This window comes from Micromys minutus (assembly GCF_963924665.1).
Source record: "Micromys minutus genome assembly, chromosome: 10".
NCBI classification, from domain to species: Eukaryota; Metazoa; Chordata; class Mammalia; order Rodentia; family Muridae; genus Micromys; species Micromys minutus.
The window spans coordinates 42,271,108-42,297,827 of NC_137979.1; the positions used below are offsets into that span (position 1 = coordinate 42,271,108).

At 42.2% G+C, this 26,720-nt stretch overlaps 1 protein-coding gene across 8 annotated transcripts in view; it reads right to left on the reverse strand.

The window, feature by feature from the left end:
- Window positions 1-3,272: 3,272 nt before the first annotated feature.
- Window positions 3,273-26,720, reverse strand: part of KAT7 (lysine acetyltransferase 7) — a 32,316-nt gene continuing 8,868 nt past the window's right edge. The window contains exons 4-15 of one of the 8 annotated variants that reach the window (XM_080923534.1): window positions 26,402-26,641; window positions 21,502-21,584; window positions 18,459-18,548; window positions 16,955-17,053; window positions 14,478-14,588; window positions 12,563-12,754; window positions 10,643-10,732; window positions 10,307-10,447; window positions 9,211-9,304; window positions 6,362-6,508; window positions 5,448-5,554; window positions 3,273-4,898 (exon numbers count right to left, since the gene is read on the reverse strand). In XM_080923534.1, coding sequence (XP_080779660.1) covers window positions 4,797-4,898; window positions 5,448-5,554; window positions 6,362-6,508; window positions 9,211-9,304; window positions 10,307-10,447; window positions 10,643-10,732; window positions 12,563-12,754; window positions 14,478-14,588; window positions 16,955-17,053; window positions 18,459-18,548; window positions 21,502-21,584; window positions 26,402-26,641 — 1,496 coding nt within the window. In that variant the 3' untranslated portion in view covers window positions 3,273-4,796. Of the gene's footprint in view, window positions 4,899-5,447; window positions 5,678-6,361; window positions 6,509-9,210; window positions 9,305-10,306; window positions 10,448-10,642; window positions 10,733-12,562; window positions 12,755-14,477; window positions 14,589-16,948; window positions 17,054-18,458; window positions 18,549-21,501; window positions 21,585-26,401; window positions 26,642-26,720 lie in introns of all 8 variants that reach the window. The other 7 variants (XM_080923530.1, XM_080923533.1, XM_080923529.1 and 4 more) reach the window with 7 other exon arrangements.

Sequence of the window (26,720 nt, forward strand, 5' to 3'; positions counted from 1 at the left end):
CTTCCTTCTCTCACATGGAAATGAATTCGAACATGAAGACAGTGTAAACTTCTTCCTTGGGGTCTGCCCTCACAGCAGAACTTCCCAGATAACTTCATGCGCTCACCTCCCAATCCACAAAGCATCCAGGTGCCCTAGGCTGTGGTCACAGGGTGGTTCCCTGCAGTCAGTTCACCTCAGGAAGGGAGGATACTTTCTTTTGCTTCAAGCTTGGGAGTTTTGGAGAAATAAAGCTCACGGAGTGGTCCCATACTCGATAAAGCTCAGATGCCACGGGAACTTGAAAGCCTTTGACCGCTGTTAGGGCTGAGAGGTACACATCAGAAAGCTCACTTCTGTGCACCTGTGTAACCTGCCACGCTCCAAGCTCCCAATACCTGCACTCCACTGTCTCCATTCCACTGGTCTGTTGTGCATGGTCAGGCCCGTTTCTCTGTAAAGGTTTCTAGTCAGACACCATCTGCCCGCTGCATCCCCAGCATTCTCTACTCCTTCATTCACACTCAGCCATGTGGTAAGGTAACGTTGGTGCTCTGGTCTACAAGCACCAAACTATCATTTCTGTGATCTCCCTTTCTTTTTTAAATAATGTAAACTACTAATGTGCACTGGTGTTTTTGTCTGCATGCCCATCTGTATAAAGATGCCAGGTCCTCTGGAGCTAGTTGTGAGCCTCCATGTGGTTACTGCAAATTGGATCTTGGGTCCTCTGGAAAAGCAGCCAGGGCTTTTAACCAATGAGCCACCTCTCCAGCCCCAGCTGTTGTAACTTTTTACCACTCAAAATTCAAAGTCCGGACATAGTTGAGGAGGGAAGTCAGCCAGTCACAAAGGGCCTCACATTCATAGAGGGATGCAGCAGTTACGAGCACATTCTATACTGTAAGATAAGAGACAAGCCCCCAACAACCTGTGACAGAAAGTCCAAGGTAAGCCATTTCCAGAAACAGCCCTTATTAGAAGGTGACTTGTCAAGAAGCAAGTATTCGGGCTGGAGAGATGGCTCAGCAGTTAAAATCACTGACAGCGAGGTTTTGAATTCAATTCCCAGCAACCACATGGTGGCTCACAACCATCTGTAATGGGATCAGATGCCTTCTTCTGGTGTGTCTGAAGACAGTGACAGTGCATTCATTAAAAACGGTCCACAATCCAGGTTATTTTCTCTATTTCTATGCACAAGTAAACAAAGCCAAGCATTCAAACATGTACTGAAGGCTGCACAAGAGGGAAGGGACAAGCTGACACTTTGCCCAGGGGAGCATTTTCCTCACAGGTGAGCCTTGTTTCTGGTTTAGTGACACTCACTGGCATCGCTGAAGATACCACAAAGGAAGTGAGCAATTACCCTGCCCCCATCAATAAGGAACAGGTACTCATTTGCAAGTTTGTGGCCAAAAGACCTGAAGTAAAACCAGGTTAGATCCAATTCTTAGCATGCATCATATCCTGTTGTTTAGCAAAGGTGTTCTCATCTTTTCTCAAGAATATACACCCTATGAGGCCCCCAGCAGCCAGGAAGCAAGAACCTCCTCAATACAGCTTCACTCATCAGAGCTGGTTCTTTGCATTCCAGCACATTCCAAAAACTAGTTCAGAGTCCTGAGTAAGAGCAAACCAGCCAGAATGCGCTTCCTGCTTTACCAGAGGCGTCTCAAACCAGGTTTTATTAATCTCACCAATGGGGAGGAACTCCAAAGGCAATTCCCTCAAGTGTAAATTAATGTGTGCATATTTGCATAGGTAACAAAAAAATTAGCATAATGAGTTTTTCAGCTTCACAGAACCCAGAAGCAAACAGGAGGTGGCTCAGAGCCCTGCTGCTCGAACCTGCTAATAACAGCCACACTAATTATCCTTGCAAGGGAATCAAAATGCTGAGTCCCTTGGTTTTGTGTTCTAGAAGGGATGTATGTGTGCTGCAAGCAAACTACTCCGCTTTTATCTATAGATGCACCACAGTCCCAACCTTGATATAGACCAGCCAGCCTGATAGTCCATCCCAGCAGTCCCTAATCCCAGTCATACAACCTATCCAGAACTACAGGAGCTGACGACATCCAAGCCCCAGTAGGAAGCACCTCTGTGCTCTACAGAGTGCATACTATGCTGCTAAAAATGACTCAGCAGGACTCACTATCCCCATGAGAAATGAGAGACCATCAGAGCTGCCAGGCGACCAGGCTGCACCACAACCAGGCTTTTGGAGACAACAGAAGGCAGGCTCTCTAGGTGGTCTTAGGTGACCCTTGAAAGGGTCATTCGACTTCTAAACCCCACACACTGAGAACCCCTACTCTAGAAATACAACTGTTTCTAACAAGTGTATCTACTTAGCAAACATTTGGATTCTCAGGAGGGACAGTGAGCACTCTGGCTTCTTGGTTCACAGTTGTGGCAGGCTGCAGGCTTCCTTCATAGAACCGGTGTGAGCAGAGTGAACACAACGGGAGAAGTGCTGAGTGCGCATGATGCTGCCACACACAGGCCTCCACCGAGGGGCTAACCCGACCCAGACTACTGCAGACTACTGCTCCACACTTCCCTAGGTAGGAAAAGCTAGTGAGCTCAAGGGAAGGGAGCACTTCTATCCTGGAGTTTGCAACTTTAGTGGTGACTTGTCTTGACAGAATCTGGACTGTGTGGTCCATGTTACCTACTTTCACTCTTCAAACTAAGAACAAATCTCCCTCTGCTGCAAATATTTACAACACAAAGACTTGAACAAAACCTGTTCTAAGATCACTATAAGGGAGGCTATTTTTCTCCATTGCATTTTCCAGCTCCAGTGAGCAAAAGAACCCAGCAAACACAGCTCCCTCTTCACCACACAGATGGCAATGCCCAACCTCCCCGTTCCTGCTGGAGCTATTTCCAGAGGCACAACCTGGGCTGGAAAAAGATTAGACATGGCATGGCTCACTACTGCTGAACATACTTTGCCTCCTACAAGCATCCATGGACCCCCCAACCTACCTTAACTTCCCACTGGCTCCTTGACGCCCCACCAGAGGCCGATGAAAGAATGGGTTATATTAGCTAGCTACTGTTGTGCATAACTACATCCTGAAGCCAGATTCCATCTGTTCTACTACTTGTGAGTTCAGAGAAAACATTCATTCTGTCAGCAACCTGCTTCGAAAGGGAAAACAATCCACAGCTACAAACCCCACTGCTGACAAGTCACTGAGCCACCAACCCCAAGTCAATCACGCCATTTCACATATGAACAAGCCTCAGACTAATCAGACATGACGCAGAGAACATGCTTTATTGAGTAGATACAGAAGAGCACATTCTACCACATGTGGGGAAGGGCTCAGCATCTGTAAAAGGCCTTTACCCCTTAAGAAAACCCCCAGTAAAGCGGCTTTTGGATACATTTTAACAGTTACACTGAAACTGGAGGAGAGCCACCACTGAACATGCTTAAAATCAGCTCCCTCCAACCCACAGTGAGTATTAGTAGTGTACAGAGATGACAAGAGAAAGGCACAAATGACCAGAGTTAGGGTTGTGGTGAGAGGGTGCCATGTAAAGACAGCAGTGCTGGAGGAGACAAGTTGGGAAGGGTGACATGTCAGACATCAAAAGCTGCCCCAAGACAGCAGGTTATATACTGGGACAGGGAGAAATTAGAGGGTACATTTCTTCCTTCACTTAACACCACCAAAAATAGGAACCCAGAGAACAGGATGATGCTGGCAAGTCCCAAAAGGGAAATGGAGTTAGTTCTTACAGACAGAAGCAGTTCAGCCTGCTGGGGGAGGCACTGTTGGAAAGGGAAACAAACCGTAGCAGTGTGGTCACCCTGTCTTGCTGAGTCATGGGCTGAGAAACACAAGTCATTTCAACCATTTTCCACTTCTCCCAGGAAGCTCTGGACAAAATCAGTGCAACTTATATGGAAAGTAAAGCTGCCCAAACCAGATTGGCAAAGGCAGGAATGGAAAGATCCACAGCGTGATCACTTCATGTGGCATGAAAAGATTGTTAAAACAGTTTGGCAACTGCCAACATAAAAGGGGGCGGAAAAAAAAGGGGGGGAATTTTCTGCTGTGGAAATAAGAGCTACCTACTTCCACCAGAAAGACACTGCCCCAGTGCCCACAAGTGAATACAAAGGAAAGCACAGGATCCACCACCTCTTAAACCACCCCAACTCACTCAGATGGACCAGGTCCTGTGAACCTCTGGGAAAGCCAGGCATTTCTAGCTCTGGTCAGCCTGATCTTGATCAGAGTTAAGTCTTTTGACAAAAAGGGAGAAAAATAAGTGACCGTGAGATGAAACCCAGGGTGAGTAGACCCTCCCAGCAGACACACGAAACTCACAGGTGCTGCCTCTTGCCCACCCCTTCATGAAGAATGTGTGAGGAGTAACTGGAAAGGACCCTTTGGTGGCAACCATGTTAGGAGGTCTGGTAACCAGGCAGGAAAAGCACTAGCACAAAGGTCAGGACACAACAAACCTCACAGGGTTAAAGAGCATGAGGAGAGACCAGTGACTGGACAGGTACAGTACCATAACACAACTCCTTGGGTCAGTGCTACGAGGGATCTGTACTCGAGCCTAATACAGATCCACCCAGGCAACCTCACTGAGGCCGAAACAACAGTTCCTCAGAACTAGTGTCTGCAGTGTACACAAAGGTTGGAGCCAGAACAGTCCTGAGGGGGTGGCCTTCCCAAAGGATACTGTATTTGCCAATCACAAGAGCAACAGAAATGACAGACAGATCCCTAGGGTATGGATTTCTACTGCTGGGGCTCGCTGGCTCGGGATGACAGGTCACTTTAAGTGCCCTTGGGAGGGGTCCATTTTAAGCAGCTTGGATCCATGGTTTTGTTGGAGTTGGACCTTTTGGCCTCTTTGGCTATCCATTCATCTATCAAGTCCTGTGAAGAATAAGGAAGCAACTATTACACACATGGAACGAAGACACTTCAAAAGATTCCAAAATGACCAGCAACAGATTCACCCAAGTCCTAATAATATATTAAAGTACAAGATGATATTATCTTTATATTTGCAAAGTTTCCTCTTTATTCCTATTCTGCCTTCAATGAGAACTGGAAATCATTATTGATTTATGCTTATGATGTGTAGAGAACTAAAAATTCAAAATGGATCTAAGCTGAGGTGGCATTCCATAAAACAATGGTCCTAAAACTTATGAGGGCTCACAGAGATGGGCCTAAGTGTAATGCCACACAAAGCCGCTTAGCTTGTGTCATCCAGATCTGACAGGGCTTACCAAAAGCTCTGATAAGGACAAACAGGGAGATAAGCTTAGCAACAAAGACCATGTGGACCTTGCTGCCAGCTGGAAGGAGGCTAGAAGGAGCTTCCAGTGAAGCCCCCTAAGGGAAGGTAACTGTGGGGAGTGGCCCCACTGAGCTCTCCTATATGTTAAGAACACCACAGGCAGCTGAGGAAAATCTCACCTGTCTCTTTAAAACTAGGTGCTTCCCTTTCCAATACTTGAGCATCTGAAGGGCTTGCAGAGTGCTGACAATGTCCACGGGATTCACAGCTGTCTCCTGGCTAATTTCTGTAACAGAGGAGCCACTGAGATCCCAGTGGGAGCAGACTCCCATACCCCATGTCTCCCAAGGCCCCCTTTCATGTAGTTTTCCAGAGCCCAAATCTGGGTTACTTGGGCCAGTCCAAGTAACTACAAAAAAAAAAAAAACCATTTAATGGTTTGACCCCTTAGAAATCAAGGTCAAATATGAAACACCTAAATTAATTCTAAAGGGAAGGTGTCTTTCCTAAAATTCATGCTTCAAAATACGGAATGAAGTCTTTCTTCTTGATTTCCAAAAGAAATGAGGAGCTAGACATAGTGGTGCACACCTTCAATCCCAGCACTTAGGAAGCAGAGGCAGGCAGATCTCTTTGAATTTGAGGCCAGCCTGGTCTACACAGTGAATTCTAGGACAGCCAGGGGTACAAAGAGAAACCCTGAGTCAAAAAACAAGGAAACAAATGATATATATGCTTGTGTATGTATGCATGTATGTATTTTATGTGAATGAGTATTTTGCCTGGATATATGTCTATAAACCTACGTGTGCCTGAAACTGGAGTTCCATACATTGTGGGCCACAATAGGAGTGCTATGAACTGAACCCTCCTCTGGAACAACAGCCAGTGCTCTTAACCACTGAGTCGTCTCTCCAGGTCTTCCGCTTATATGAATTAAGTGCTAACAACTATACAGGAGAAAACACTTTAGATCCATTCCCAGGACCTAATGTTCTGAGATCTTCAGCCCTGCAACAACGGTCTTTGCAATGCTCCCTAGTTACAGTCGAATAAAATAAAATGGGGGCCACTGTCATGGAGTGCAACCTACCTTTGATGGAAATCTCCTTGCCCTGGAAGTTGTGCAGGTACCGGAGCAGTACCTCCTTCCAGTAGCTGCGGTAGCTTATGAGCCCCAGGTCCGACAGTGGGCGCTCTGGAGAGCCGACTTTCTCTTCTACTTTGGAAAGTAAATAACCTACCAAGAAAAAAACACAGATCTGTATTCTGTTGTTTTTATTTGGGGAGAGAGAGCCTTAAAAATATTAACTTATTTTGTGAGCATGTTGGTGCGAAGATTTAAAAAATCCAAAAAAACAAAAAACCTTGCAGGAGGAATCAGTTCTCTCTGCCATATGGGTTCTGGGAATCAAATTTAGGTCCTTATCTTGGCTTTACCACCCTTGGATGAGAGTGATCTGCTGAGAGGACTTTATAGTACCTCTGGCCTATAAAGCAGTATCTAGATTCTGCAGTGAAAATCTCCCCACTGACTCTGCCTCCCCTGGAAGCCCAGCTAGACTTCTCAGGCAACACTAATACCTCATCTTAACTGCAAAAACCAGTGTGCACACACAGAAGACTTAAGAAGGATGCCTGCTTTAGAGTACCAGAGAGCCAGCCATCCGAAAGAGCCTGTTTTGGGTGGCTATTGAGGACATACTAGCTGTGATGGTTTGTACATGCAAGTGACACTATTAGGAGGTGTGGCCTTGTTGAAATAGATGTGTCATTGTGGGTGTAGGCTTTAATACCCTAGTGCTAGTTGCCTGAAAGTCAGTCTTCCACTAGCCGACTTCAGATGAAGATACAGAACGCTCAGCTCTGCCTACATCATGCATTAACCATGTTTACATGTTGCCATGTTCCTGCCTAGATGATAATGGACTGAACCTCTGGACCCTGTAGGCCAGCCCCAATTAAATGTTGTCCTTTATAAGACTTGCCTTGGTCATGGTGTCTGTTCACAGCAGTAAGACCCTAATTAAGACACTGGCTTTGTATAAACAGGAATGGAGGAATCTGTGCTTACAGTGTATCTAAGAGCCTTATAACAGGTACCTAGAAACAAGCCTGGAAGCAGTCACTAGGAGCTTCAGTATTATTGGTTCTCTGGAGATGCTTGCTAAGAACAGAAGTAGAAGTCCTTTTATTACACAATACCACTTTTCTTTCCTTTCCCTTCCCTTTCCTTCTTTCCTTCGTTTCTCACTCACCCCCTCTCTCTTTCAACTTAACCCAGGCTTGCCACAACTGTGTGGCAATCCTCTAGAGATAAGGAGTGCTAGAATTATGTGTGAACCACCATGTCTGGCTTTAAAAACTCTTTACTTTGGGGCTAGGGAGATGGCTCAGTAGATAAAGTACTTTCCATGTAAGCATGAGAACTAGAGTTTGAACCCCCAGAATATACAATATATATAAAAATAGGTCAAGCATGGTGGTTGCCAGGAACGCCAACCTTTTAGCAGGATAGATGGGATCTCTGGGACATGCAGGCTTCCCAGACCAGTCAAAGCAGGTGAACTCTCAGTTTAGCGAGAGAAGATGTTAATAAATCAGAAATGGAGAAAGATATCATCAACTTCTCCCCATTACATGTGAGCATACAGATACATGCATATTATACACAGTTACGACACAAAGACTTAAAAAACATTCATTTGTATTTTATGTGTATGACTGTCTCTGTCTCTATGTATGAATTTATTTAAGTACACTATGTGTAGAACCCAGAAGAGGGAGGGCCTCAGATCCCTAGAACTGAAGTTACAACTGGTCATGAGCTGCATGTAGATGCTGGAAACCGGAATTTAAGTTCTCTGCAAGATCAGCAAGTGCTCTAACCTACTGAGCCATCTTTCCTGCCAAACCTCCATTTTTACTTTAACTAAAGTTCAATGGCAGTGGCTGCTGACTAGGACACAGCTAATTCTTGTTTGTCACAGTGGTTTTGCTCTAGAGCCACTGGGAATGCTGACTTAGCAAACACTGAACCATCGTTCATAGGAGTGAGGCTTGCTTCTTGAAAACCTATGATCTGATCATCAGCAACTGTTAATGTCCCTTTTTATATCTGTTTAAAAATACCTTACAATACATTCTGTTGGTTCAAAAATAATGTACACACAACCCACAGTATTGCAATTCATGTAATTCATGTCTGCACAATGTTTATAGACATTTTAAATCAGCAGTTTAAGGCAGGGATTCTCAAGCTTCCTAATGCTGTAAACCTTTAACCCTCAAGTTGTAGTGACCCCTAACCATAAAAAGTATTTTTTTGCTACTTTATAACAGTAATTTTGCCACTATTATGAATATGCAGGGTGTCTGTCTGACATGTGACCCCAAGGAGGTTTCGACCAAGGTTGGAAACCAATGGTTTAAGGTTCTTGCCATCAAGCTCATGATTTTAGTTCAAGCTCAGGACCCACACTAAGAACACTCCTGCAAGTTGTCCTCTGATCTCCCTATGTACCCACCAAACTAACAAACAAACATATAAGAACCACCCCCGCCCAATTAACTTGGGAGTTACACATCAGAGGGAGACAAATTCAAACCCGATACCCATGAGTAATGAAGAGTGAGTATAATACCCAAAGCCCTCAGCAGGTACATGGATCTCCTCCACAAGGGCTTACATAAGCGAGATCCCAAGCATCAAAGCCACGATTAAGCTATAGGAGCACATCTGCGCTGTCTCAGTCTCAAATAGAATAATCCTGCACAGCTTACTTTAGTATTCCCTGCATCTCCTCCTAATTCAGTAGGACTCATTTCCCCATGTTCACTCACTAACTAGCTATGACTACATGTTAGGAACTGTCAAGAGAACAGGACACAAGTGACCAGCCCCCATTTCCCTCAGGGCCTTGGCTAAGCAACATCACTTACTGAAATCAATGAGCATCTTCCCATAGCCCTGTCTCATGTACTGAGGCATTGTGAGGATACAGGAGACATTGTAGTTGAGAAATGAATTCTTCTCCTAAAATCAAGAACAGAACAGCAGATAATGAGGCACAGCTTGCCTATTTTAAAAAAAGGAAACCAAACTGAATTCCTCTGGAAGGTCAAAATATAACCAAATCACATTATTACCTGACTGTTGATAAAATATCCAGAATAAGCCAATTCATAGGCGGAAGGAAGAGTCAAGAGGAAACAGGGACAGACTACCAGTGTTTCTTTTTAAAAACTGTGAGAACTGCAGTCACAGGACTGTCAATATACTAGAAACCACTTGGCCTGGGGAGTTTAAGTGATGAATTATATGGTACATCGTATTTTGTTTTAATTAAACCGTTACATTACATTTAAAGTTCATAACCATAGCCGTAGTGGCCTTTAATCCCAGCACTGAGGAAGCAATAGCAAGTGGATCTCTGTGAGTTCTAGGCCAGGTGGGACTAATTGGGAGACCCTGCCTCAACAAAATGAAAGAAAATCATAAGCTAGACTTGCATCTTTTAGAGCAAAGAGCTATCACTAAAGGGATTATAGGTGCTAGAATGAAACCAGCTGGAGAAATGGGGTCTCCTGGTTTTAACCTAACATGTAGGAAGGCAAAGCCACAAGTCTTGGCTTGACTACAAGATGTGTTTTACATTTACAGAAAGGGTCCAGGCCAGTAATTAATAGCTTCAACCCACAAGCTAAGAAACCAGAACTTTCTAGTAACAGTATCAGTTGGGTGTCTCAGCTTACATCTGTAATCCCAGCACTTTGGAGGTTAAGACTGTCCTGGATTTGATACCAGTCTGGGTTGCTTGCAAATCAAATGACTCTAGATCAGCCTAGATAACAGAAGAAGATCCTGAACTGAATACTGTCATGAAGCTATCCCTGATATAAGTTTGCCTTTCTTATTTTGCTTATGGAAAGGCTATCCCTGTCATCTGCTTCCTCATCAAAGATCTGAGCCCTCTAATGCCAATACCCACAATGCTGAGGTGGTTGTTAAGCTTCTGAATCACCAGATCCTGCTGACCTTAGAAAAATATCCAATCAGGTGACAGCCAGTACTGTCCGCTTCTGTCATAACGTAGAACAGGAAAGGTTCTACATCATAGTATAACGTCTTATGGTCCAGAAAAAGCTTCGCCAAAAGGCAGAGGTTTTGGCAGTAGATCTGGAAGCAGAAAAAGAGTTTGTATGGAGGCCAGTGACTTCTGAACTCACCCACACTGAAGTCTAGAAGAATAATCACACCAATACTATCCACAAAATAGAACTAATTCCCATCTCCCTCACAAATGTTTGTGATGACAAAACTCTCCTTTGGGACCCCATCAAGGCATCTCCTTCACAAGTTACCACTTTTTACCTTGTTTTTCTTGCCATCGACTTCAAACACAGAGATGGAACCTTTGCGATAAATCTCATCACCAGGGGGGTGCTTCCAGACACACTTAGCCTACAAGAGAATGGAGTTCATATGAAGCAATAAGATTTTCCTACCATCCTGTTCCTTCATTGGGAAAAGGAACCACAGGGTAAATGTGGTTAAGTGAGTTAACAGACAGCTGAATACACTCGAGGACAGTGAAATCAATTGTTTTTAGAAAAGTTAAAGCTTTCTTAAGCTGTTGAAATATATCTAAGGATAAGGATGTATATGGCTATTTGGCTCAAATTTTCTGGATTATTTTTGGCATTATCTCAGCCCAAGATATTAAGTCGCCTACTACGTAAAAGTTAGATAAATAAGAATATCCTCGCTTACAATAAAATATCACAGCCAACAGGAAGTTCTTAAGCAGCTTAGTGTTGCTAAGTATGTTATGCTCACCTTTACCAGTCACTTCCCATTGCCATTCTACCCCATCATGTGTCCACACAATGATGATCATCATGAGCCGCTCACTATCTGCCCACCTCCTGCCATATGTTAGATAAAGAGAAAGAAAATCCTTCTATGGCTTATTTTGAAAGGTAGGAGGCCTGGCTGAGCAGCAGGAAGCTAAAAGGCACTTGGTTCCAAACTCTTTTCCTTATTCTCAAAATGTTCAATTCATGGAGGTGCTGCTAGCCCCCAGCATCTTAGGCAGCAATCCACATTCTCTACTATAGAATTAAGCCCTGGCCTGCAGTTGAGAAGTCAAAACAGGTACAGGGGTTTGCTGCCAAGCCTGAAGACTCAAATTCAACTCTGGGAACCTCCAAATGACCGACTCCCACAGTGTTCTCTTATCTTCATACTTGTGCTATGGTGTGTATGTACATGTACATACATGCATGAGCATTCACACACATACATAAAGTTTACACATTTAGAAAATTTCTTATTAGACAATTTGCTACCATCTTCTTGACAACTCAAGCATAAAGTTTCACAGGTTGGTCCACACTGGTCATGTGAGCACTCAAGAGACAGAGACAGGAAAGCAACTACAAGTGAGGCTAGCCTAGCTAGAGACCCTATTTGAAACAAAAATCACATACACATCCTCTAAGAATTGTATTTCAGGTTTAGGAACTCAGTGTATAATACTTACCCAGTAAGTTCGAGGCTGTGCTCCCTGCTTAGATGGGGGTTGGGGGAAGGGAGAGGCAGGATATGGCATGCAAGGCGTGGAAATAATATTCTAATCATCATGGGGCACTAAAAACATGCATTGACCTGAATTCTTTCAAAGCTCCACCTATATTCCTAATCTGGTTCTTTACTTCTGCTGGTTCTTTCCATGATAACCGAATTAAAGCAGCAGTTGTTTAAAACCTTTAGCCAAGGTAAAGAGCCATTTCAGTGGTTACCCCTGAAGCAACAGGGAGAAGCACATATTTCCCCAAACCTGACTTCTAGACTTGTAGAAGTCAGCAGAGCCAGGTGTGCACAGCCTTTCCTATTTTAGTATACAGAATGTTAAGAAATGTAAACTGTTATTTTCATCATCCATTAGAGGTGGATATCTCTTATGTGTTCATTCAAGACAGACACCCACAATATCCTGTTCTAATGAAATATATGTGATTCATATGCTGAAGAAGAAACAAAAGACAAGGAAAAAAAAAAAAAAAAAAAAAAACTACCAAGAAGAAAAAGACCTGTGGACAGGACGTAGTTAAGAGGCTATGTAGCCGGGTAGAGGGTTACCCAGAAATGTGACTTTGAGTTCCTTAAGTCCCCACCCTATTGCTTTGGACACTTGGGAGATGTCATCTTTTGGACACTTATGTTATCTCTAGAACATAATTGGAAAATCATGTAAGAGCACCCTTTCGAGTTGAACTCAAGAAAACATACCATGTGTCGGCGGAGAATTGTTTGGCTCTTCATGTATTTTAAACAGAATTCACACATGTAGAGACGGCCCAGCCGAGCATATTCTTCAGGATAGGGAGAATGGTACCAAGTATCCAGTTCATAGCGGCCAAAAGCAATTGTCTTAATCATGTTGCTTCCCTCTGTGATTTGGCCTTGGAGTCTTAACTTCTCCTGTTGGCAAGAAGAAACCAAAACAAATATAATTAGAAGTCCTTAATTTGGTTTTAAAATTAGATTTTTATCTATATAATGTATATGGATGTTTTGTTTTTGCATAAACGTGTGCATGTGTGTATGTGTGCATGTGTCCATACCTCACATGCATGCCAATGCCTGCAGATGTCCGAAAAGGGCATCAGGTGTCCTGAAACTGAAGTTATAGGTAGCTGTGAGCCACCACATAGGTGCTGGGAACTGAATGTAGTTTCTTTGCAAAAACAGCAAATGCTCTTAACTGCTGAGTTATCTCCAGCCCCCATGGCCCTTATTCTTAAAAACTTCTACCAGGCCAGCAAATAAGCTATAAAAATACTTAGATTAGGCCTCTATCCATAGATGGCTACTAACTCATTACTTGAGCGTGGAAAATCAGGTAGGTTCATAGCAATTTGCCAGCTATACTACCCAAATATCTTTACAAAAAAAAAAAAAAAAAAAAGTTTTTGTGTTTTAACCTAACCTCAAATGATGATGTAATGAGGATCACCTCAAACCCCTGAATTCTCTGCCTTCATTTCCAGATACTGTGGTCACAGGTACGCACCACCAAGCAGTCTTATGTGGTCTTGGAGATGGATTCCAGCCCCATAGTCCCAGCACACTTCTGTTTTTTTTTCTTTTGACATTAATTTTTAGTTATATTGTGTGTAGTAAAGACACGTAGAGGTCAGGAGGCAGCTTGTGCAGAGTCAGTGCTTTCCTTCTAGAGATCTTCAGGCTTAGAACTCAGGCCTGTCATTGGCTACCCTCCTGGTCCTCTTCCCTGGCCTGCTAGGCATGCTAGGCAATTACTGTTTGCAGTGACCAGCTGAAGAACTAGGACTGGCTGGCCTTAGGCAATGATCTTCATGACAGAAAAGGAAAGCTTCTGCAACCAATAAATATTCCAGACCAGAGCAGCCACCAAACCTGCCTCCTGTAACCCACATAATAAAAGGAAGGAAGGAAGGGGAGAGGGAAGGATGATGGGAGAGGTGATGGAGAGGAGGGCAGTGAGCAGTACATAAAATAAGTAAAAATAGAGAAATAAATTTTTAAAAAAGGAAAGAGGGGAAAAAAATTAACACTACAAACTAAATTTCCCTAAGCACATTTAATGTTTTATCATAGTTTGTAAAAATCAGTTGCTAAAACTTTTTCTAGGCCAGCCACAGGTACCATATCAAAAGCAAACAAAAACAGTATTTCTGCCTAGACATCTCATGCACCCATGATCCCAGAAGTTTCAAGCGTGCTTGAACAAGATGTGATGCCCTTGTCAAAAATCAATAAATTCAACAACATACCTGGTTGTAGTCGACACCATTTTTGTTTGCTGTTATTTACATGCTTTTAGGTTAAATGTATTGAAATGGAAAGAAACCCTACAAAGAGGACAGTACTGCAGTCCCCAAGTCCTAGGCTCCCAGACCATACATTTTACCCAACAGAGATAAAAGGCACCTACAAACTAAGTTAAGCTCTCCCACCCCAACCTCAAGCCAAACTGGATCTTCCAGTTGAGGGAGACAGAGAAGGGAAGGGTGAGAAGAACGGTGTGTTCTCCACGTAAACGAAAAGACTACCTCTAAAGACAGCCAGAGATTTCATCAGACTGCTTGCTAATCACTCTTCTTGGCAGTTCTAAGGGCTTTTCACAAGGGGCCTCCCCTCACTCGGGGGTTTTGATACTCACCAAATCCTCAGAAGCCCGGGCTTGTGCTCTTCGGAAAAGATCTAAGTCATATTCACTTGTCAGGTTTTCCAAGAGAGGCTCCCGAGTGTTCCCATAGGTCTGTCTGTGTTCCTAGAAAAAAAACAACCAGGGGGTGATACTGTCTGTGAAATTTGATCTACTTCATTCCAGTGGAAGCCAAGCTGAACCAGATGCTTGCTACTTACAAAGTACTGATCACTAGTGCAGGGAACTGAGGTCAGGCAAACTGGTTAACAGTGGTTAGTGTCAGAGGTTACTCCTTGCCTTAGGAATCTAAGCAACACAAGGCCAGCAGCCCCAACATGGCATGGTAGATCCTAAAACCAATCCTAGAGCTGGCCAGCTCAAGTGTGGTAAGCTCTGATAGGCCTTATCCTTCTCCCCCATTCCCTCTGCCTTGCTAAAAGCCATTAGATTGCATTCCTAACCTAAAGCTAGCCACCAAGGTCTGTTGCTTTATTTGGCCACCTCTTCCTCCTGAGGCTGACTACCAAGGTCCAGCTATCAATGTATTTTAGTCCAGCACTCAAAAGGCCCCTTGGTTCACCTCATTAACATGCCCAGTCAAATTATACCACAGCATCCTAGCCCATTCTAACACAGACCTCCCCTATGTTCTCTTCTTAAAATTATACCTGCCTGTTTTTCTGCCTGAGTCAGAAAGCAGCCACTTTAATGTTTCTTCCCTGATTAATAAAATATATCTCTGTGAAAACAGGTGTTCGGGTGTGGTCTGTGCCTAATCCAGGTTGCTGTGTGTGTGTGGTTTGAGGGTCTCCTTCACCGATGACACTCTGACAAAGAAGCAGGTACTCCAGGTATTAGTGCTTAAAAATGCTGCCTGGAAGAAAACTCTCAAGCAAGGGAGAGCAGCTTCACCAGTGGGCCTCTGGAAACTGCTCTGACATTACTTCACTTACTGCCCAACCTGTAAGGTCAAGTCAAGTGCACAGGGAAAGCAGCTCCTGGCATGTTTACTGAATGCTAAACATTAAGAAAAATTAAAAATAATTAAATACATAAAAGGAATCCAATCTTAAACTAACTTTCAAACCTTACCAAGCTGGTTACAAGTCTCCTTACCCTAGAAGGAAGGAAGGCAGGCAGAAGGAGACTTTTCTAAAACTGATTCTAACCCCTCCCTTTCTGCTCCAGGCTCCACTTCCCTCAGAAGAGAAGACAATGGCAGTTATGAGAAGTAGATGTAGAATGAAGAACATTCTACACGCTAATATATCTAAATAAAGTACTCACTGTACAAACATTTCCTATGGTTAATATGGTTCAGTATGTTGTAGTTCTTTTTAAAATTTGGTCTCTGTGACTCTTAGTGTCAGGTTCTAAGTAATACTGACTTCTAGTTTTGAAAATAACAATGCATCTTCCCCTTTCTCTTACTTTGAGAAAGGAACTCATGTAGGCCCCTGCCTCCACTTTCCAATGCTGGGGTTACAGGCATGCCTGAATCAAACTCAACATGGAGAATCAAACTCAACACATCCTGCTCTCAGGCAAACACTCAACCAACCAAGTCACTTCTCCAGACCAAAAGCAAAACTCAACTAGCCAGGGCTGGTGTCACATCCCTGTAATCCCATTGCTTAGGAGGTGTAGAATCAGCTTAAGGACAGTCTTAGCCATATATTAGCAAGTTCAAGGCCAGCTTCTGCCATGAGACCCCATTTCAAAAGGCAAAATGTAAGCAACAAGAAACATTTCTATGTAGCGTTTTTCTTTTTCTTTTTCTTTTTTAAATTAGGAAAGACCCAAATAACCTATCTCAAGCTAGTGAAAAGCATGACTGAACGGTCAAACAGCTTGATAGCATGTACATCTGACACTCTACCTGTATTAATTGTAAGATTTTCTAAGCCCCTCTTCCAGAAGTGGTGACTCAAACCAGCAGGAAGGCCATGAGTTTAAAGCCATCTTGAGCCACAAAGTAAGACACCTAAGCCTTCTAGAATACAGAGTAAAGACCCTGTCATGAAAAAAAAAATGTATGCGTGTGTGCGTGCGTGTGTCTGTGATGTGTTGATATGTGGCTTCTGGTTTTGCTTTTTTAGAATTTTTATCCTTCATAGAATTGGAATGCTATTCTGCTTTGTCATTAGAATAGGTAATAAGTGTATGATTTACAAATTGTAGCTGAACTCAGATTCTATAGCTAAACACAGTAGCTAAGCAGGGTTGGACTGCTGGTTCTCTGGACTGAGTAGAGGTTTCTGGTAGTGGACTGTCAATCAGATGCATGCTTGCCCCTGTCTGTTCATTGTTGGCAAATTAAGGTAAGGGTTGTGGAAACACAATGATGTCATTTACTGAGAGGCTGTGATATTCTTCACCCATTCACTGAATGTCCTCCTGAAGTAAACAGCTGTGATCTGACAGGCAGAAGCTCAGACTCTAGTCACAGTGGAAGTTCAGTATTAAATTTTTTTTTTCCTCACCCTCACCATATATTTCTCTTTCTGCTCTTTGCTCAGTCCAGAATTTCTTTTCTTCCTGAGTTCAGCCACCTTTTCCTTATACCGCAGCTGTCTCTCTGTTGGTGCCTAAAAGAAAAACAAAACTGAGCATCTAGCTAGAAAACTCCAAGTTTCAAAATACCAATTTAACTTTTTTTTTTAAAAAAAAAGACATGCTCTCAAACCTGGAACTTCTGATCTTGCTTCCACCTTTCAAGTGCTGAGATTACAAATGCAAACTGCCCTCCCTCTCTAAGAAAATAATTGTCACATACAGAGACAGTACATCAGTACATATTACTGCTGTTTCAGGAATACAGTCTTATTTTAATGAGTATGAAAGAGTAAAAGTCATAATAGAGGAGGGAGGAGTAAGCAGAAGAATTGCTATAAATTCCAGGCCAGACCTGTAAGGGTTATATAACAAGATTCCCATTTTAAAAAATTGCTGGGTGGTAGTGGTGGTACATGATTTTAATCCCAGCACTCAGAAGACAGAAGTAGGTGGATCGCCAAGTTTGAGGCTAGCCTGGTCTACAGAGGGAATTCCAGGACAGCTAGGGCTACACAGAGAAACCTTGTCTCAAAAACAGAAACAAAACAAAAAAGGATCAATTACACTGCTTTTGCTTGCCAAGCACTGAGGTTAGATATTTACTGTGCACACATTAGAGGACTACCTAGACAGGTAGGCAATACTCACTCCTTCACATTGACAAAGAAATGTAGTTTGCCAGCTGGCTGGCCCAGGACAACACAGCTAATAAGAGCATCAGAGTATTCAGATCCAGATGTTTAGCACTGTGTCTCCTCCGCTAGTCACCTATAATCTAACTTTAGAAACAGATACTTTGATGATGAGCTATGACTAAAGGCCTACATCTGGGAAAAAGTACATGAGAAGAATAAAGAGCTAAGACCTTGAAGGATATATATGTAATCTCTTCTTGGTAATGGTATAGAGTTCTCAGAAAGATCAAAGCCATTTAGAAAGAAACAAGGAGTTAGGTGCAATCTATGCAGGTTGAATGTTCAGAGAGGATGATTAGAACAGAGCAAGGATGCTTTCTGCAAATCACAGAAAGACAGAAGTCCAAACTGGTCCAGCTGACAAGTGTCAAATACTGAGGAAATACCACTGGTAATATTGAAAATATGCCAGCAAAGTCAAAGGTGCTGGAAAGCCAACACAACAGGTTAAAGTAAGGATGCAAAATGAGGGAATGGAGACTTTCAAACTAACTAACTATTTTATACTATTACTCACTACTGCCATTATCACAAACAGCTTAATTTCTCTACTTATGAGATAGGAATGTCTGCTTCATAAAAAATTACAATTTGAAAATCCAAACATGATTTCCAAGTTAATGCCTTTGATTTGTCCTGGAAACAAATGGCATGGATTGGCTTATAAAGACAGTTATGGAGCAAAGGAGACCCAAAAGGCAGATCTCAAACTAGCTGGCCAGAGCTTTCACAAGGCCCATACCTGGTGCCTGGTTGCATGCCTGTTGTTGTCATCTTGCCTGTGGGACAGCATCCTTTCTTCTATCTGCTTATCCCGGCTCTGTGCTCTCACCTGCAACCATCAACAATGTCAATAAATCCACCTGCTTCTAAGACTACATTTACTTAAAGCAAAAGAATCTGTGATAATCCCTCTATCTGCACTACACTTTGGATGTAAAAGTTCTTTACTATCAGTTATTGCTAATCTCTATTAGAAAAAGATGAGGCATGGTCCACACAGTGCTTTCTCGGCCACTAAATACCAAAGAATGGAAATGATCATCACAGCTAAATGGTGTAAAGCTGAGACTTTCATAAGAATGTTGACTCTGGCCTGTAATACTACTACGCTGATAGGAAACTGAAGAAATACAAGGGAGTAAGGAAGTATGAAGAAAATGTTGAAAAAGTTCTGGGCGCAGGATGGCCACAGTGACATCTGCCTGTCCCTAATGAATAGACAGGCTGAGGCGGCTTAAGAGTTCAGGACCAGCCTATGCAGCACAGGAGACAAGATCCTGCCTAGAGAGCTGGGAAAGAGAAGGGGGAATGAGGAAAAGCAGAGGGGAAGGGGGAAACCTGAGGAGAGAAAGAAAGCATAGCACTCTCCTTAGTTTCCCCCCCTCTGGGAACTGACACCCAGTATCTAGGTTGGAGGTGGAATAACCAATAGTTTTCCACGTCTGCTCCACCTCACATCTCTAAACTACCAACAAACAGTGTCATCTCAACAGGTGAGCAAAACTTGGATAGAATCCTTCATCTCCTTGTCTCCCACCTCTACACTGAGCCCATCTCCTACTAGCTTCCTCTCCTTCAGAACACTTCCAAATCTAAACTTATCTCAGACATTCTACCAACACCACCGCACTGGTCCAAGCTATCATTTACTGCAAAAACTTCTAAGCAGGCTTCCAACCTGCCTGTCCCATGCCATCACTTTCTTCTGTAGTTGTTCTTTACATGCTAAATAGTCGTTGCTTCAAAGATATGTTCTTCCTCTGCCTGGACCCTCTAAATGCTTCCAACTGCCATCAGAATAAAACATAATCCTGCGTTAAAGTTTTTGATCCTTTATGATCGGAACTCTACTTCATTTCCCATCATGCTCCAATCATACAACCTCCCTTCAAACCCAACAGTCCAGCCCCAGCTCATGGCCACTGCTCTTACTATTCCATCTCCTTTAGCTCTCCCCACTCCTGGGTCTTATACATTGCTACTTTGACACCGCTCACGGCTAGAGCCTATGCCAATCTCATGTGGCTTCCTTGACTACCTCTAGCAAAAGCAGTATGTCAGCCTCTCCTTGAACACAGCCCTCTTTCTCTATTGGTTTGTCATGGTGTTTATCACTACGTAAATAGATATTAACTTACAGGTTTCCCCATGGGAATGGAAACTCCTTGATTGCAGGTGTCTTCTTTTATTGATTTTTATCTTAGTCACTGAATCCTTTGCTATCTATCCACAAAAAGTTACATGCAGCCACACACACACACAAAAAGGTCTACTGGGAAATGTGAGAGCAATCATGCATGTGCAGGTAGTTTAGAATTTAAGAACTTCCTTAGGCTAGGGAGGCAACTAGCGTGTACAAGGCTCTGATTCCCAGTGCCTTCCTATAAGCACATGGTTCAGTAGAAGAACAGGGATGATGCTAGTCTCGTTTCCCCCATACAGAACATAGAGAAACACTTTACAGCAGAAATGGTTTCCTTTATTCAGGATTTTCTTCACTGGTCTGAAATTTCTCAAACAAACTGCTTAAGGTACTTAAGGCATAGACACTGCTTCAGGCCATGATCTTCAAAGTCAAGCTTCAAGAAGACTGATGCAAAACAAAGCAGTATTAGATCACTATGTTCAGAGACAAGCTATAGAGAAACATCATGAAACCATGGTCACAGTTATTTTCAGGGAAGAAATACAAGGGTTTGGTCAGTGTCTGAATCAGGTCCTAACATAGTCATGCTTACACTCATTCAGTTTAAGACAGTGGAAAGACAACGGGAAGGGCCAATACAAAAGGCAAACTGTCTCACACAGAAAGACTTGGAATGAAAACAAAAAACAGGGTCTTTGACAGAAAAATACATGGAAGCAATTCACATTTTACTTGGTAAAATTTTACTTGGTAAAAATTTAAACATGTGAAGAAACACTCTCCCAACCCTGGCCCGAGACCTTGTATATTAATTAGAACAAGTTCCTGAAGCAAGAACGGGAAATTGAATTCTTTTCCAAATGAGACTTGCTCATACAAGCATAAACCTGTGACCCAGGCCTTGTGAGCAAAAGAACAACAAAAAAGCAACTAACACTTTGGTGTAGTCAAAGTATTTGGCTTGAATAACTTAACCAAAGACTACCTGAGTCTATTTAATTACTATTTGCAATTTTTGCTTCCCCATAATTAACTGTGATTCCATCCTTGGTAGCAGTAACCCACTCAGGAATGCATAAGAGAAGAACTTAGGCTCTAGTCTCAAACACAACATCCAAGTCCCAAAGGTTATTTAAAAACTGTGTTTTTAAAGGACTAGCCAAGAATAGATGTGACTGATAGAAACCAAGAAGAACAGAGTATGCTGAAATCAACAGAGGAGGAACATTGGAAAATTGTGAAAAAGCAAAACATCGTGGATTTTTGTTAGGAGAGCCTAAGGTGGAACAGTAGGCTCAACTACCTATGCAAATTCTGCCCAAGTAGAAAAGATTCGTCTGGCAGGATATGAAGCCAGTTACCAAGGAAATGAATGCAATAGTGGTGAATTTCCTGACACTCTAAAGATAAATCTCCTGATTAGCTTCTTCCAACACTCATTACATATTACAATTCTTTTATTTGTTCATGTAGTTAGCTTTTGTTGGAAAAAAGCCTTTTATCCCACAGTTTCCTCCATTGACATGTAAAAAGACCTTGTCCCCCTTGTTCACTGCTGTACCCCAAGAGCTTAGCAAAGTGTGGGTCACATAGCAAACACTTGAGAGCATACCCTGAATGAAGGAGCACACGTTACCTTGCATTCATCAGCTGAGAGGTTATGATAGAGCGGGCATCCTGAGATGGAGAAATGTCTCTCGTGTTTTCCTGTAAGATGTCCTGTTAAAGGAGGGAAAACTTAATTTCCAGGAAGAACATGCACACCTAGGAAGTGAGATTTTGACAACAATCTGTTTTTACCATTTCATTTTATTAAATAAATGTTACCAAATGTTACTGTGAAGATTACTCCCTCATGTATTATCTTCCTCCACTGAGCAGGCAATCTTTGAGATATACTTAGGTTTACTTTTGAGGCAGGGTCTCACTGTAGCTCTGGCTGGCTTGGAATTCACTGTGCATACAAAACTGGCTTCTGCCTCCCAAGTGCTGGAACTAAACATGTTTGACACCACTGCCAGCTAACAAAGAGTTTAGTGTCATCCTGAGATCAAGGCCAGCCTGGTCTACAGTACAGAGCAAGCTCCAGGACAGCCAAGGCTACACAGAAATCCTGTCTCCAAAACAAAAAAAAAAAACAAAAATGTTTGTTAAGTTAATCTAGTTTTAAGAATTTGAAAAAAGTATATTCTTTCCCACTATGCAAACTATTCTATATTTAGCTCTTTAATAGCCCAAAGAAATCCATTAAAAGTGAAAACAGCCATTTCTATAATATAGAAACATATTTGGGTAATTCTGAACAAGAATCAACATATTTTGAGATTTATTTTTATTTTATTTATATAAGCACACTGTAGCCATCTTCAGACACCATACAGAAGAAGGCATCAGATCTCATTACAGATGGTTGTGAATCACCATGTGGTTGCTGGGATTTGAACTCAGGACCCCTGGAACATCAGTCAGTCATTGCTTTTAACCTCTGAGCCATTTCTCCAGCCCCTTTGATTTTGGAGATGGTTTCTCTATGTAGCTTTGGTATCCTGGAACTTGCTCTATAGATCAGGCTATCCTCAAACTTAGAGATAGATCCACGTGACTCTGCCTTGATTAAAGGTATGTGTGCCAATACTGCCTGGCTCAACACTTTTTTTGTTAATTTATTTGTGAGTACTCAGCTGCATATACATCCACATGCCAGAAGAGGGCATCAGATCCCATTACAGATGGTTGTGTATATATATTTATTTAAATATATTTAAATAAATAAATATATTTAAAGATTTGAACTTCTACAACTAAACTCTAAGATATGGCAATCAGCATAAGGCCTTAGGGAAAACACTAGGGATGACACAGGAAGCTTGTTCTAACCAAAGAACAGTCTTTCCTCTATCTTTTTTAACATAGCCAAATGAAAATGGAGCCCAGGGCCTGAGCCAGGCTAGAAAAACACCACCACAAAGCTACATTTCTCTTCATTCTAATTCTTTTCCTTCCTTCCTTCCTTCCTTCCTTCCTTCCTTCCTTCCTTCCTTCTTTCCTGAGACAGGGCTTCATTATGTAGATTTGGTTGTCCTGGAACTTACTCTGTAGACCGACTGGCCTCTAACTCAAGGAGCTCTGTCTGCCTCTCCTCCTAAGTGCTATAATTAACGGTATGGTCCACCACTGCCCGGCTAAACGGGTCTTATCATCACTGCTATTATTTATTAGTATTAGTGCTGTTGTCATTGTCATTACTAACATATGTACACTAAAGGGGACATTTGGAATCGGTTCTTGCCTTCTAGCCTTTTGTTTATAATGTATTAATTAAAACTTAATACTATAACAAATTTGCATACCCCTCCCCCCAAAAAAGCCCACACAGAGAATAACCAGACATCTCAAATTAGTTTCTATACATTTAGAATAACCAATCTGAAGCTGTAGAACTTCATGTTGAGTTTTACACTTTTACTATCAAATATATACACTTATCTTCAAACAAAGAAATCCCACAATTAAAACTAGAAAATTAGCTTTGTACACCCTTCATGGCTTAAGTGTTCACTACTTGCATTCAGTTCTTCAGAGAATTTACCCTTTCTTTTACTCCTTTTTACATGTTATTTTGTGCCCATATGTACATCTGTTTACATGTATAGTGTGTGTGTAAGATCTGCAGATGAAGGGAACATGTGCTTCTTTTTGTTCTGTTTTGGTTTTCCTTTTGCCTTCCACCTTGTTGAGACAGGATCACTCTTGTTTTGGGTGCTGTGTAAGCAGTACTCCTGGCTCTGCCAACTTCCATCGATAACTCTGTCTACTTCAGGGCAGTAGGAACAATACACAGACATATTGTAAGGCTACAATTTTTACCCAAGGAGTTCTCTTCCTGGCCCCTAAGGCAGCATGCATGCATCCACCCACCCACCCACCCACCCATCCATCCATCCATCCATCCATCACCCTGGTTCCACTATGTAGCTCTGGCTGTCCTGGAACTCAAGTTTGGCAACATGAATTGGATCTCTACAACCCACATAAAAGTTGAAGGAAAAGAATCACCTCCAAAAACATTTCCTTCACACCCATGCTGTGACAAGAACACCCACCCCTACACACATATAAACCTGAAAATACAGAAAACTGCCCAGTATTTCTTTGGTATACATCTCTTCCAAGAGGATTTATAAAATGCCAATGATCCAAAGTCTACACTATAAGGTAAATAGGTAAACCGTTCACACTAACCTGCAAGCCCACAAGAACCCTCACTCTCCTAAAGATACCCAATGCCCTCCCCTAGCTGCTGTGGTGTGTGCCCGACTCATGCTTCTGCACACACATATACCACACAATGTTTTTCAGGAAGCTCACTGTTCTTACATGGTAAAAAATGTTAACTTTTGGGTTAAGGAATTATCAGGATTTTAAAAGTTATACAGCAGGGAGGTGGAGTTGAGTCTGGGAGGAGTTGGGGGTAAAGATATGATCAAAACATTCAGCATGAAACTGTCTAAAATAAATAAAAACATAAAAACATAATATAATCCATAGAGTGAGCTGTGAAAAGTGAAAATAACCCAAGAATTAGGTACAGCATTTTATAACATTCAGGCCATCAGTTCCCTGGGCTGTATTTTAGTCAGGCCAGGTGGAAAAGACCTCTATTGCTAGCACTTGGGAGACTGAAGCACCTTGTCTGGGGCTGAAGAGATGAATCAGAAATCTAAGTACTTGTTGCTCTTCTAGAGAAACCAGGTTTGGACCCCAACACCCACAACCACTTGTAACTCCAGTTCCAATTCCAGACTTTTTTGACCTCCTCAGGCACCAGACACAAATTATCATATATACACACACATACAAAAACAAACAACAACTAAATAAAGCTTTAAAAAACCTTTTGAAAAAAGGAGTTCTATCAACATGAGGCCAGCCTGGGCCTCAGAGTGACTGTCAGGCTGGTCATGGCCACATAGCAAGAACCTATCTCAAAAAAACAAAAACAAAAAACAAAAACCCAAAAACCAGATTATAACTTTAGAGAACCACATACTACAGTCACATATTGCTTAATGCTCAGCAAACAGTGGACCTAAACATAAAACAAGTAAGGGTTCCAGAATTTTGTGGGGCTGAAAAGTCCCTATAGGTTTGTGTGCTACAGCTGTACACACAAGTCATGTATCTGTGGTCACACTGATACAAACAAACCTACAGCAACACAATTCTACATAGCACATAATAATTAGCAATATAAGCAACCATGTTATTGGTTTAGGATATTTGTTCTACTTTTCACTGCTTTTCTATCTATTTGGAGACAGACTCACTCACTAGACTAGACAGCCCAGCCCGGCCTTGAACTCAGATGTCTTCTACATCATGTCGTAAGTGTGAAAATTAATGGTACTTGCCACCATGCCCTGCTCAAATTACTTCAAATCCTTCTATTTAATAAAAAAGTTCAGAATAAAGCAGCATCCAAGTTACACAAGCAACTGTCACATACATTTTGAGTTTATCAAGTCTCTAATAAGCACCATGTTGTTTTGTTTCTAACTTATCTCGGGCTGCTTTGCTCACTGGGTTTAGGAGCAACAGGTAGTGTCACATACAAACACACACACGCACACACCCAACAGCCCAAGTGTATAGAAGGCTATATCATCATCTAAGTTTGTCAAAGTACATGCTCTCAAAATATATCCTTCTTGTTAAGCAACAGGCGGCCATCTCAGAGAAAACTGTTCAGTGACCACACACCAAGTATAAAATGGTCTGTCATTACTGTGCAAGCCTACTTTCAGACAGTATGTTTTATAAACTGGAGGCTGTGGCTATTCTGTTTAGCAAGTCTACTGGCACCAATTTCCCAACTGCTCCTAATCATTAGCACCATTAACAGAGCATTTAAAAAGTATTTACCTTTAAAAAATACACAATGCTATGGCACACTTTGTAAGCATAAAGCTAAGTTTTATATGCACTGGGAAACCAAAAACTTCATATTGAAAGGCATCTTTATCTACCAATCAGCTCCTTCACAAAGGAGCTCCTGCTCAATGCCTGCACCTCAGCTTATTCAAGCAGCACAGATGAGCTTCAAATCACTGTGAGATGATTCACTAAACGTTAAAAGTCTTCAGAAGACAAGATACTTATTTATCAAAGGAGGTTTCTCCTACTTACACTACCTAAACACACAAAGCCATAAGAATTAGATACTCCTGGTCATAAAAGGCCTGGTCTCATGCAAACTTTACCCATGAGCACCAGCCACCTGTCACATCATGAAGCATTCCACAGAACTGTTTTCCAATTTGTTCCTGCTTAGGAAAGAATGAAAATTTTCACTGAAAAAAAGGCAGTGTTTCATCACTGTTACATTTCCTGCAACTAGATCTGTTATTATTTACAGACAACAGGCCAAGAATGGTTCTTATTCATGACTGCTCTGAGTTCACAACCACTGAAGTGTCTGAGAAGCTAGACAACAGGATCCCTGGACCACAGCAGCCATGAAGCTGAGACACACTCACCTAGAGAGTTGCAGCCTGGCGTAGGACATTTCATGTTGAAATTATAGCTTTCATGAAATCGACGACGCTTGGGACGGTGAGAGAGATCACTGCCCGAGTCCTTCAGGGACATATCCTTGGCAATGCTCTCATCATGAGACACATTGGGGCTCGAGATGTCTATGTCAGACTCAGAAGATGGTGCATTTCCAGTTGGAGTTCTAGGTGGTGACTCATCATGATCAGCTGTATTTTTAGTTTCTAAAGAAAAAGCAATTGGTAGAACTGGTGAGTGGGTCCCTTTATTTAAAGATTCGCTAGATAAGGAGTTTACGGAATT